Source organism: Verticillium nonalfalfae (genome assembly GCF_003724135.2).
Source record: "Verticillium nonalfalfae strain VnAa140/NRRL 66861 chromosome Unknown scaffold_91, whole genome shotgun sequence".
Lineage (NCBI taxonomy): Eukaryota > Fungi > Ascomycota > Sordariomycetes > Glomerellales > Plectosphaerellaceae > Verticillium > Verticillium nonalfalfae.
Genome location: NW_021167316.1, coordinates 1 through 12,884, shown reverse-complemented (window position 1 = coordinate 12,884; position 12,884 = coordinate 1). Strand labels below are relative to the sequence as shown.

General features: G+C 60.6%; 5 protein-coding genes across 5 annotated transcripts; 2 read left to right on the top strand and 3 right to left on the bottom strand.

The window, feature by feature from the left end:
- Positions 1 to 692: 692 nt before the first annotated feature.
- On the bottom strand, positions 693 to 1,508 carry D7B24_009322 (uncharacterized protein; the record flags this gene model as incomplete). Its single annotated transcript, XM_028643397.1, has 1 exon — positions 693 to 1,508. One exon carries the CDS (start codon positions 1,506 to 1,508, stop codon positions 693 to 695), a length of 816 nt encoding a protein of 271 aa, XP_028493015.1.
- Positions 1,509 to 4,675: 3,167 nt separating this feature from the next.
- On the bottom strand, positions 4,676 to 5,258 carry D7B24_009321 (uncharacterized protein; the record flags this gene model as incomplete). Its single annotated transcript, XM_028643396.1, has 3 exons — positions 4,676 to 4,924; positions 4,983 to 5,126; positions 5,190 to 5,258. The coding sequence occupies 3 exons, from the start codon at positions 5,256 to 5,258 to the stop codon at positions 4,676 to 4,678; spliced, it is 462 nt and encodes a 153-aa protein (XP_028493014.1).
- A 544-nt stretch (positions 5,259 to 5,802) lies between these two features.
- On the top strand, positions 5,803 to 6,519 carry D7B24_009320 (uncharacterized protein; the record flags this gene model as incomplete). Its single annotated transcript, XM_028643395.1, has 1 exon — positions 5,803 to 6,519. One exon carries the CDS (start codon positions 5,803 to 5,805, stop codon positions 6,517 to 6,519), a length of 717 nt encoding a protein of 238 aa, XP_028493013.1.
- A 513-nt stretch (positions 6,520 to 7,032) lies between these two features.
- On the top strand, positions 7,033 to 9,627 carry D7B24_009319 (uncharacterized protein; the record flags this gene model as incomplete). The annotated part of the gene is made up of 3 exons (XM_028643394.1): positions 7,033 to 7,572; positions 7,625 to 8,011; positions 8,071 to 9,627. The coding sequence occupies 3 exons, from the start codon at positions 7,033 to 7,035 to the stop codon at positions 9,625 to 9,627; spliced, it is 2,484 nt and encodes an 827-aa protein (XP_028493012.1).
- Positions 9,628 to 10,707: 1,080 nt separating this feature from the next.
- On the bottom strand, positions 10,708 to 12,875 carry D7B24_009318 (uncharacterized protein; the record flags this gene model as incomplete). Its single annotated transcript, XM_028643393.1, has 3 exons — positions 10,708 to 10,752; positions 10,809 to 12,272; positions 12,325 to 12,875. Coding segments are annotated over 3 exons (2,060 nt in total), but the record flags the coding sequence as incomplete, so codon positions are not given.
- Positions 12,876 to 12,884: the final 9 nt, after the last annotated feature.

Sequence of the window (12,884 nt, the reverse complement as noted above, 5' to 3'; positions counted from 1 at the left end):
TCTCGAAACACCAACCCTATAGACACGACACCGCCACCGATGAGTCTCTTAGCATATAGTTCAAAAATGTAATCCCGGCACCACAGTGGTACCAGCTTGTGGACAGCCCTACGATGAGGGAAGGCGCGGGCGCCCTTCAGTGCTTATGTTTAAAGAGGTATTCATCACTTTAGACCTAGAGTTTAGCACTGGTAGTCGATGATGCGAGTCATTTGAATCCACGGCGCATCTTGGTCATGCTTTCTATTATGCTGGGAACAAGGATGCTACTAACGTCTCCGACGTTACAGATACAATCTCGCAGCTCAACTACAATCTCTGTGCACCTCTCTATGACACCTCTCTATGCCATCCTCGGCTTCAGAATGCTCCTGTATCGTCCTACCATGTTCATCCTCCGCAATTACGACTGCAATGCCAGAAACATAGGGAAATACTAGTGAAAATCATCGCAAAACAATGCAGCAACGCAATGATGCAGTAATACAAGTATGCAAGGGGGCAGGACAAGGCAGGGTATAGAACGCCAGGCGACGGATTTCGCCGCGTGCAATGAAAACAAACCCATCGTCAACGTCATGCCAGTCATCAGTCTTCCTCTTTCGTCAGTCTTCTTGTCGTCGTTTCCATAGTTGTCGATCCGCACCAGTGATCGTCTCTCGGTCCGGCCGCAGCTCGATGAGAGATGTGCATCACCAGCTCTTCATCCGTGCCCACGCCCACCCCTTCTTCTCGCCTTCTCTCTCTTCTTCCCCGAGTTCCATGCGATAGCGCCTCACGCTGCCCGTCTCGTCGTCGAATGCAACCGGTGTCTTCTCCCGCGGCACGAAACACTCGGGCACGAGGTGACGCCTCACCCAGCCCTTGATCCCCTGATGCGCAGCGTCGATGGCGGCATACTCGAGCCTCCTCGTCTGGTCGCTCGTCCAGTAATGTGTCGGCTGCGGTGGCGGCGAGGGGATCAACCTGACGATCTCGCGCTCTTCCTGGTCCTGCTGTTTTGGCGGCGACGGCGGGGTCAGGTCGGTGGGGTGCGCCGGGAAGTGGAAGAAGCCTGAAGCCTGATTCGGCTGAGAGCGGGCGTTGTGCATGGCCTGGACCTGGGCCATCTGCGGCCGCGCAGGGTAGGGCGATGACTGGGGCGAGCGGCGGATGACGGGACGGCCGGGGCGGGAGCAGGGTCGGGCGCGGGGCGTGTGGGGACCCGATCCGGAGGAGGATGCAACGGATGTGCGGCGGGGCTGGCTGCAAAAGGATGTGCGCGGGGGAATTGATTCGTAGCCCGAATCTTGTCGCTTCATCTCGGTAGAGGAGGGGTGAGGACGTTGGTTCTCTTTTTGTGGGGTCGTCGGGTGGACGGTTGTTGACTTGTTGGTGGCCCTGGGTGGTGATGCTGGCGGAAACAGCTCGACATCGTGGAAAGAATGGTACGTCGTGTCGGAGGCGGCGACGGAGGATCGCGAACCGGCAGCTCCCATGTGGGAGAGGCGAGAGATGCGGGGATCCATGGTCTTGGAGGTCGTCTACGACACAGTCGTGGAAATCCCTTGACTCGCAGAGGGCGTGATGATGGCAATGCGTGCAGATATGGCGATAGGTGGGGTCTGTGATGCAGCGGCGGCCCTCATAAGTCCGTGAACGGCGTTGTTGACAGCGAGGAGGACGCAGGTGAAGGTCTCGCTGTGGACGTCGCAGAGCCGTCGAGAGACGTCGAGGTTCACTTGGAACTGACGAGTGCGTGCCGGTGCAGGCGGTCAAATACGTGATGCGGTCCGAAATGACCCAAAACAAACGAAAGAGGCGGAAATGAAGGCCTCGCCAACCAAGGTGAGGAGAAGTTGCGGTCAACGGCGGTCGTTCCAGCGACGAGACGTGCCAGGGGCCCAGGCGAGAGTGGGATGTGATGCCCTGGATGGGTCTCGTGGGGTTTTTTCCCCTTGTCTCAACTGGAAAGCCGTGCAGCAAGTCGTCGATGGAGACGATCAATAACAAGAGCCAGACGGGTGGTCCAGCCAGGGGAGCGTGGGCACGTCTCGGGATGACGATTGGACGGCGACGAGCGGTGAGGGCGCGCAACAGGCTCGGCTCCAGGGTGGGTTATGCAGGCGGCTGCAGGTGCTGGGATCGGGGGATGCAGCCGAGAGTCAAGACGAACGCGTGTTGTTGTTTATGGCGGCGGTGCAGGTTCTGGCTGTTCTGACGTTGCGTGGGTTGGGGTTTTAGGATTTCCTGGTGCTGATGTCGCAGTGCCGTCAGAGATGCAGAACGAGGATATTCCGGACGGCTTTGTGCGTGGCGTCTGCAAGGGCGCGATAAACGCTGGGTAAGGCCGTCTCGAACGCTGGAGCAGGAGAGCACTCTGAGGTGGTAGTGGTGCTGTTCTGAGTATTGCCGTTCAACGGTTAGACGGCCTGTGCCGAGGTGCCCAGGGACGGGTCTCAGTGAGTGCTGTGCTGATAAGTGACAGCCGCTGATAGTGCGTAGATCAGACGAGAGCGAGACAGAGAGCTGAAGAGGGTTGTGTCATCCAATGTCGGAGGATGCAGCAGAATGGCGGTGATTTTCTTAAGTATGATCGTGGTGATTTGAGTTTTTTCCCATGCTTCGAGTGAGTCGAGTCACAACGCACAGCAGAACAAAAGCGGGACAGGACTGATTCGTGCCGTGGGTGAGCGAGTGAGGGGATCGTGGATCGCAAGGCACGCGCCCTAGGCTAGGCGTCGGTGGTGGCAGGGGGCTCGGGTTTTGGTGGACACTGGTGATACTGTTCGATTCGTGGAGAGGAGGCCAGAGGAACGCGGACTGCCGCTTGTGTGCCGCCAGCGGGGTGCTACGGAGGGGCGCCGGGGGGAGGGGTGGCAGTGGCAGGGCGTTGACGGGGCGCTGGCGTGGGTGTGGTTTTTGTTTGTTGGGCGGGTTGAAGAGGCGGTCTGGGCCCGTCTGGTGGATCTGCCGTGGTTCTGGTCGAGGTGAGCGTGTATTATGGCGAGGTTACGTTATGGCGAGGTCAAGTCATGGCGCGCTCAAGTCAAGGTTTGTCGCGAGGATGAAAGCGAAGCGAGGACGAGGGCGGAGAGTCGAGTATGAATACCGAGTCGTCAGGCCGGGTCGGCGTGACAGCCTCACATGTGAACGCTGATCTCGCCCGGACCCTATCGAGGCAGAGGCGTTCGAGACGACCAGTCTCGTCACACAGAGATGCCGTGGCTTGCGACGGCAATGATGTGATTGATGTGATTCGGTAGCGGTCGTGTGGGTGTGGTGTCTCTGGTTGTGGGCAGGTGACCCGCCCTGGATTGCAGTGCTGTGCAGGCAAGGCAGGGTGTCTGTGCCTGTGCCCGTCTTGTCTGCTCTCTTCCTCTTCTGGCCAGGCCGCAACGGTGTGTTGGCAGTGTTCGCCGTCCGATGTCGGGTGGGCAGCAGCGCGTGCTGTGCGGGCGAGGGCGTCCTGGCTAGGTCGAGCGGGACAAGACAAGCAAGGTTGGGTCGCGGCTTGGCTCCCGTCCCGTTCGAGCTGGTGCGGCTGCACGATGATGGAGCTGTGCAGGACTATTGAGACGATGGGACTCGTGGATGCCAGACGATGGCTTGGTGGTGTTGGTTGCTCGGTGGCTGTCGAAGATGACCCAGGAGGTGCCTGCTAAGGTGGCTGTTGAGGTGCCTGATGAGGTGCCTGATCCTCACAGGCCCGGCGAAGGGGCAGAGGCAGAGGCAGAGGCAGAGGCAGAGGGAGCGGCTGAAACAGGAGAGGTCGTCGACGGAGGAACGGCGGGCTGCATGATGCCGAGGGATGGCGAAGCAGAGAAGCGTGTGCTGCTGGCCATGTGCTATTTTGGACGAGTGGTCTTGGTGTTGGGCATGAGCTTCAGGCTGCCAAGGCTAGAGGCGAGGCGCCTGAGAGGCGAGGCGCCTGAGAGGCGAGGCGCCTGAGCTGGCCTCGATACCTGCCACGGGTACCGCCAGTGAGAGCGAAATGTCAACATTGCCTCACCTAGGTAGGTACGATAGGCACCCCCAGGGAGAGGCCAGGAAGCGACGACGCTGAAACGATCCACCGGGGCGCCACGCTGGCCGCGGGCAGGTACAACTGCGTTGCAGGTACACCTGCCTTGACCTGCCTTGCAAATACACCAAAGGCAGGTACTCTCGTCGAGCCAAAGGCAGGTAGGCTCGCCTCGGCGATGCCACCATTTGTCTGCATTTCCTCTTTCTGTATCGACGCTTCAACATCCAGACATCCAATCTGTCATCACCGGCAGGACGAACATTCACATGCATCTCTGCCGGTCGATCCATCTTGCTCCGTCACCTGCCAGCGCGCGTCGCTCCCCCACGCAGCACTCCATGCGGCAGCGATCAGCGGTCCCGATCTGGTCACGCCGACCGACGCAGAACGCAGTGGCCCCGTCGCACCACGCGGGCAGATCGTGTCTCTGGTTTCCGCCGGCCGGCTCAGAAGGATGGCCGCCCTGTTCTCGCGGCCAGACTCATTGGAAACGTGATGAAGGGTATGTCTCATAAACGCCGTGCGATAACACATGCACAGGACGATCTGCGTTACCGAGCAACATCCTCTACTATCATCCAGCCTCGTCAGTCTGTCCCTCCGCCTGCTGAACGAGGGCAGACAGCATTCCCAGCATGCACACTATGCACAATCCAAAAGAAAGAACAGCTAGCCCCGCCCCGAGACACGCTCCGCCTCCCTCTTCAGCCCGGCGTTGAACCGCGCCCAGGGCTCGCTCGGCTTGAAGCTGTGGCGCCACGGCCAGAACGGCACGGCGAGGAGCCCCTCGAAGTCTTCGCGCTGCACAAACGTCGTGCCGCCGGGGGTCTCGGTGCTCGGCGTGAAGAGGAAGTGGTGCGTGCCCCAGAGGAGGGGCGGGATCGAGCCGACCCACGTGAAGACGTCGGGCGCGTTGGCCTCGCGGCGCGTCAGCGAAAGGAAAGGCGGGCGGGGGTGCTGGGTGGTGATGACTTACTTCAACGTGAGGACGAAAGGTGAAGCCCTGCATGTTGACGCGGAGGTTGTCTCCCTTTTTCAGGTCGACGGGGCTCTGTCCCGTGGTTGCTGGCTGGATGTCGAAGACGTCTTGCCATTGGTCGTAGCGTGCAAAGTCGAGGAACTGGCACCGTCAGAAGAGTTTGGCCGTCATTTGTGGACGCAACTGTGGACAGGAGACACGCACGATGGACCGGACTGTTTCTGGGGAGGCCTGGATCTCAATCGAGGCGGTTTGTGTAATGGCGACACCCATGGCGAGATGATGGTACATGGAGAGTGATGAGATGTGCAGGATAGTTGAAGTAGGACAGGGCTTCCTGTTGTGACGATGCAGAGGGTGTACCACGCAAAAGTGCACTAGAATGCCATCAAGTCCTTTATACCATCCTCATTCTCACACCAATGTCACACCGATACACCTTCACGCCGCTCCGTCTCGGTCTGTCGCCGGCGCTCGCGTGCTCATCGGCACAGCGGCGTCGCCCGAAACGGCGCGAGAAAAGCGCGAGAAAAGCGCGAGCCCCGCTTTTCCGTGCCGAATCCGCGCCGGCGCCGAGGGCTGTCTGCTCGGCGTCAGTCTGCTGGTCGGTGATGGGCTTGATCTCTATAAGATGCATGGTGCCGCATGGTACCGCATGGTGTTTGCATTTGGCCGTCTCATCTAGCAGTCTCACCAGCATCAAGCACTTCTGATCACTCATCACCATCATCAACATATCACCATCATCACCACCATAACCACCACCACCATCTTCAGTCCAGCGAATACATCTCACCAACACCGCACCAACTCCCCAATGTCCAAGACGGTCGCCTTCCTCGGCGCCTCCTCCGGCGTCGGCCTCGCCACCCTCCGCGCAACCCTCGCCGCAGGCCACCGCGCCATCGCCCTCTGCCGCACCCCCGCCAACCTCACAGCCCACCTGCCCCTCGACGCGCACCCGAATCTGCGCATCGTCGCCGGCAACGCCCACGACGCCGCCGCCGTGGCGCAGGTCCTCCAAAAGGACGCCACGCACCTCGTCGACACGGTCATCTTCACCATCGGCGCCCGCATGAAGGGCCTCTCCTTCGAGGACCCCCACGTCTGCGAGAACGGCATCAAGGCGCTGCTCGACGCCCTGACGCGCCTGCGCGCCGACGGCCTCGGCGGCAGGCCGCGCCTCGTCGTCTGCAGCACGACCGGCATCTCGCGCCACGCGCGCGACGTGCCGCTGCTCATGGTGCCGCTGTATCGCCTGGCCCTCGCGGTGCCCCATGTCGACAAGAGGGCCATGGAGGTCCTGCTCGAGGGCGGCGGCGAGGATTTCACCGTTGTGCGGTGCAGCCTGTTTGTGGGCGCCGCGTCCGATGCCGCGATTCGCGTCGGCGTCGAGGATCCCGTCGCCGGCACCGAGTCGACGGCCGTTGGGTACACCATCTCACGCGAGGATGCTGGGGCGTGGTTTGCGGAGAACCTCGTGAAGCAGGACGGCGCCAGGTTCCTCAACAAGATTGCGACCATCACATACTGAGGGCGCCCAGTTTGTCAACAAGATTGCGACCATCACGTCCTGAGGGCGCCAAGTTTGCAACAAGATTGTGACCATCACGTACTGAAGGCAGCACGACCACATACCGAGGGTAGCATGATCATATACTAATAGCACCACGAGCAAACACTGATGGCACCACGATCACATACGAGGGCAGCAGGCAAGGAGAGAGGGCGGCAGGCAACAGGGTGCGATGATTCCCCGATTGGTTCTGTATACACATAGAAGAGCGATGCAATTACTCATTTCAGACATGCAGTTATACGCTATAGGATGATGCCTTGTGTGCTGACGCCCGCCTCTCCTCCTGGATTGCGGCACAGAGCGGGAGAGGGGAAGAACATCAAGTCTCGTCACCGCTCCAAACACCAAAGGCATGGCGGCGCAGTAGGAGCGTGTCCCAGCTCTGGTCTTTGACGTCAACAATCTGCGATCTCCCGGCCTCTCCGGCGGTCGCCAAGCCCGTTCCGCTCTCCACTCTTCGGCTCACAGATGTCGACCACCACGCCCGGTGGCGCTGCAGTCCCCGCGCAGGTCTCGGCGTCGCCTTCGGAGGACAGCACGAAATCCTCGGCGCCAGCGTCCAAGCTGCGCAGCTGCGTCGTCTGTCGCAGCCGCAAGGTCCGCTGCGACAAGCTGTCGCCGTGCTCCAACTGTCGCCGCGCCGGCATACCCTGCACCGTGGCCTCGAGCGACCGCCCCCCGCGATGGGCGCGTCGTCTCGATAAGCTGGCGGCGCGGCCGTCGGCGCCGCAGGAGAGCGAGCCGGCGGCCGGTGCTGTCATGGATCGGCTGCGGACTCTGGAGAAGATGGTCAAAGACCTCGGCGCCGAGCTCGAGCAGGCCAACGCCGCGAAGAGCGGGGATCGTCACGCGCCGTCTCCTGATGGCGATGGGCTCGACAGCCAGCGCCATGGTTTGTCGGCGGCCCCTGCTGCTGGTGTCCAGCCGGGCATGGGACGAATGGTCGGCCAAGAAAAGGGGCGAAGCCAATACGTTGGCAGCAGTTTCTGGACACGCGTCAGCGACGAGGTAGGCATGCCTGCGCTTCGTCGGTCTTTGGTATTCGCCCTAACGTCCCCAGCTCGATGCCCTCAAGGCAGACACGCAAGGTCTCGCTGGCGGCGATTCCGATGTCTCCGAGGACGACACGGATTCTCCTGGTCAGACGGCGAGCACACGAGAGTCAGAGCGTGGTGCTTCTGAGCGCAACGGCCTTCTGTTCGGCCATAATCTTGGGCCATCCGCCCCCGACCTCGGCCAATTCCGCCCGCTTCCATCACAGATTCCCTTTCTCGTCGATGTCTTTTCGGAAAATGTCAACTTTTGCATACAAATCGTGCACATGCCGGCCCTCAGAGACATGATCCGCGACATGCGCGGTAAGAGCGCGGGCAGCATCCCTCCGGCCAACGAAGCCCTCGCTTTTGCCGTCTACTATGCGGCCGTCACCTCCATGAGCGAAGAAGATGTTGGTCCTCCTTTTCGAGACTCAATCCCTCGTCTCCGGCCATCAGCTGACACGCGCAGGTCGCCTCGAGCTTTGGCGCCGCGAAAGCAGAGCTCAACTACAAGTTCCGCCTCGGCCTCGAGCACGCCCTCGCGCGCGCCGACTTTATCCGGCTGCCCACCGTGTCGCTCGTCCAGGCCTTCATCATCTTCCTCGGCCTCGCGCGCCGCCACGACAGCCCACGCTACGTGTGGATGATGACGGGCCTCGCGGCGCGCATGGCCGTCGCCGTCGGCCTGCACCGCGACGGCACCCACTTCGCGCACCTGTCGCCGTACGAGGTCGAGATGCGGCGGCGCGTCTGGTGGTGCCTCTGCCTGCTCGACATCCGCGCCGCCGAGGACCAGGGCACCGAGTTCTCCATCGCCGACGGCGCCTTCGACACGCGCATGCCCATCAACGTCGCCGACGCCGACATGCGGCCCGCCATGCGCGCGCCGCCCGTCGCGCGCGACCACGACACCGACATGTCCTTCGCCGTCGCCTGCTACCGCACCTGCCGCGTCACGCGGCAGATCATGACGGCGCGCACGGCCGACGGCGGCCCCGACGCCGCGGCGCAGCACCGCCTCCTCGACGCCTTCCGCACCGACTTTGCGACCTGGGGCTTCAGCCACCACGTCAAGGACCTCGCGACGCTGGCGTACTGGGTCGGCTCGACGTCGACGCGCCTCGTCATCGCCAAGCTGGCCCTCTTCATCCACCTGCCGACGCTGCTGACGGCCGGCGACGCCGGCGTGTCGGCGCGCATACGCAACGACGTGCTCGTGGCCGCCATCGAGGTCGCCGAGTTCAACCACGTCCTCAGCGCCGACCCGGCGAGCCAGCCGTGGCGCTGGATCGTCGAGACGTACACGCACTGGCACGCCATTGTCTTTCTCCTCATCGAGGCCGCGCGCCGCCCGTGGTCCGCCGTCGTCGAGCGCGCCTGGGTCGCCCTGCACAGCCGCTGGCTGATCCCGGCGCAGCCCAAGGGCGACAAGAGCGCGCGCGTGTGGATCCCGCTGCGGCGCCTCATGCGGCGCGCGCGGCGGCACCGGGATGCCGAGATCTGGCGGCTGCGCGCGGACCCGGCTGCTGTCGAGGCGCTTCAGAGGCAGGATGAGGATGTTCCGGTACCCGTCAGCCCCGGGCCGTTCAAAGGCGGCGACAGCTTGGCGTTGTTTGCGAGACACTGGCGGGATGTCGTCTCTGGGCCGCGACAGAGTGGCCAGGGTGATCCTGCACGCTCCATCGAGCGAGATCACGCAGGGGCGATGCAGTTTGCTTCGCCCTCACGACACGATGATTCGGGATCTCAATACGGTGAGACGCAATTCAGTCAGCGGTTTCCAAGCCACGAATACACGCAACGGCATGAGATTTTGGGGGTCTCTCACGACCAACTCGATGAGATGGGTCTACCAGTGGACTGGTCAAGGAATGGCGCATTGAGCCTAGACCTGACCCCTGGGTCGTGGGATATGGCAGACTTTGAGCAATTGGGAGGCGCTGACATAGACATGAATGGCGAGGAAAGTATGAATTGGGGACAGTGGCTGGAATCTGCCACACTGATGGAGATGGATAATCTGTGAGCGCAAGACAAGGGACACAGGCACAACGGTGACGCTTGACATGAGGACCAGGGTTGCAAGGGAATCTGCGAACTGTCTTTCTTTGTATTTTGACAATTCGATACACACTTATTGTACCTGTCCGAACAGTTCGAGGGCCAACTGATGATCTGTTGTGTCAGGCTCGGCCGATGCGCTCTGTCCGAATTATGCGTGTGCTTCTAGCATGTATTCGGAATACCAGAACATCGAAACAAAGTGCCCGAAATACCAAACAGACAAGCTACCATTCAAGACCCTGTTGTTTCCCAAGCGAAAGGAATTTCTCCCAATCGAAGGTAAGACCAGGAAATATTTCAAAGACTGCTCTGTTCCTCCAAGTACTCAGAGGCTGCCTCGAGAGACATTTACAGCCAGGTGTTGGTGTGTGATATGCCAATGGAGGCCTAATCAGAATGTCCATAACCCCATATCTGGCATCACAGCGCTTGTTCATTGACCTTTTGGTCGACCGCGACGGAGAGGCCGAGGAAGACATCGGTCCTCGTGGGTTTCAATCTCTCCGCGGGCCTTCTGGATATTCGGCATGTACCAAGGTGATGGAGTTGCCCAAACAAGTGAAAGGCAGTGGAATAGCGGGTGGCCGCTATATTTGGCAGAATAAGCCGTCTCAGCACGTCAGTTTGAAAGAGGAACGAAAAGGCCAAAGTGTGTTCTGTTTAGCCACATAAAAGCCGTTAACGATAACATTGCCGCACGTGACGAGGAAGGCTCCTCGCTCAGCGTACCCGGCAAAAGGGCATAAGTCAAGACAGTCCCAGTATTCCGGATGGGCGCAGAAATGCATCTTCATGTCTGGGGCAGGCCAACAGCGTCTCTCTCGGTGCACTACATCATGCGATGGGGCATCATCCATGTACTGCCACCATCGATCACCGTAGCTCGACCATCCCGTTGGTGGGAGGCCTAGCCGTCATAAAACGCAGAGCGAAAAAACATGAGAGGCATCTGGCCAAGATCTGTATAGACCTTGACCATGGCAGACGACATGTCGGAAACAGATCTGTGTGAGACGGCGGTAGTATCTTCACATCTATACATCTATACATTCGGCGCAAGGAGATCATATTTGACCAAGCGTTCCACCTATTCGAGACGTCAGCAGAGAAGCGGAGGAGAAGGACCAGCAGCAGCAGACGCACATCCTCAATACTGGCCTGGAGGAACTTGCGCGTCTCCAGGCCCATCCACACAAAGAGCATGGAGAAATCGCCATGCTTGGCCATCTCGGCGCCCGACTGCGCGCTCAGCTGGCGCAGGATGGGCAGCGAGCTGCTCAGGAGATCCATGTCCGGGTTCAGGCTGCGGCCGATGCCCTCGAGGAGCAGGATGCTGATGACGACGTTGACAAAGTCGCCCTCCATGCGCACGTGGTGGCCGCGCACCATGCCGAGGACCTGCTGCAGGATGTCGCCAATCTTGATGTTGCCGAGGGCGAGGGTCCTGCTCTTGACGCCGAGGACGAGGTGCTGCATCTTGAGCGCGAAGACCTCCTGGTCGAGGACGTCGTCGGGCTGGCGGCAGCGCTCGCACATGAGGTTGCCGGCCTTGTAGCCGTCGAATTCGGCGACGGCCCGGAAGAGGTCGAGAAAGTTGGTGCGGTTCGTGGCGTTGAGCTCGGTGACGAGACCTGTGTCGATGAAAATGAGTTGCGGGTGGAAGCCTTCGTGCTCAATCTTCTTGAGCTCAGCGTCCCATGCTGCGGGGTCTTTGCGGTGGCGGTAGGGGCGGAGGCGGGCCAGGACTTGCTCCGTCACGTCGTCGCCCTCGTCGGGGTGTTTCGCACGAGAGCTCATGAGACTGGGCTTTTCTGCCTGGTAGAAGCGAACCATGATGTTGCCGGGGTGCAGGTCGGCATGGATAAAGTTATCAATCAGCAGCATGCGAAGGAAGGCGTCTAGTCCCTCCTCGGCAATATCTTGCTGGAAGACGCCGCCACCGTTCTCCATAAAATCGGCCAGCGGGATGCCTTGGGCAAACTCCTCGACGAGCACATTGCGCGTGGTGAACTCGGTGTACGGATACGGGAACCAGGCCGTACTCCGATCTTTAAAGTTCTTGCGGAAGATGGCGAGGTTGGCGGCCTCGATGCGCAGGTCGAGCTGCAGTTTCATCATCTCGCCAAACTGCGCGACTTCATCGGGCAACGACAGCCATTCCATGGTGGGGATGATGTTGATGGCCGAGGCGAAGAAGTACATGATGCGCAGATCACGACGCACGGTGCGTTCGACGTTGGGGTGTACCACCTTGACAGCGACATAGGACGAGGGTACGCGTTTCGGGGAGCTCTTGAGCGCCGTCTCGACATTCTTCACGACCTTGTGGCGCAGGAGGCTCGGCTCTCGCGGCAGATCGCCATCGCTCGGCACCGCCAGTCCGGGCTTGAGCTTGGCCTTGTACACCTGCGCAATGGCGCCGACGCCGAGAGGCTTCTCGTCAAAGTCGTCAAAGATCGCCTCAAAGGACTTGCCGCCAAAGGCATGGGAGACGATGCGTTTTGTTGCGTGGAGGGAATGGGCGGGGGCGTTGGAGTGGAGTTTTGACATGATTTCACACATCTCCGTCGGGAAGATGTCGGATCGAGAAGCGGCCCATTGGCCGAGCTGGAGGCGCCGTCAGATGTGCTGTGACACTGGAGCATTGCGCACTTCTTACCTTGATGAAGGCCGGACCAGCCCACTCCATGGCCTGCACGAGGAAAGCGTACCACCATAATGTGCCGCTCCGCTCGTTGTCGCGGCTGGGCTGGCGAGCGCCGAACCAGATGGCCGGCACTGTCACGATGACAGGCACAAAGATGATGACGAGATGCAAGAAGCGAATGCCCGTCATGACTGGTTCGACAAGATACGTGTCCAAGCCGATGAGAAGCGAGTGCCATACCCTCGAGAACCCAACGTCATTGTCATCCAGCTTCTTCTTGATCTCGGCCCTGCTGGCCTCGAGCATCCGCCCCTCACCAGTCTGGTCTGTGCCTTCATTGTCCTTTTGGGAAAGCTCGAAGAATGCTGCTGTACCGAGGGCACCGGTGCCGCCAGCTCGCAGCGCTATCCTCGCAAACCGTGCGGTTCTCGTCTGTCGCGGCAGCTGTCGTGTCGTCTGGGTGAAGGAGGAAGTCCAGCAGCGGCAGCATCCGCGATCGAGGGGTCGTATGGCCTGTCGGAAGGCTGGGCGCGCACAGAAGCGGCCCAGCACGGAAGGGCGCGCTCATGGGA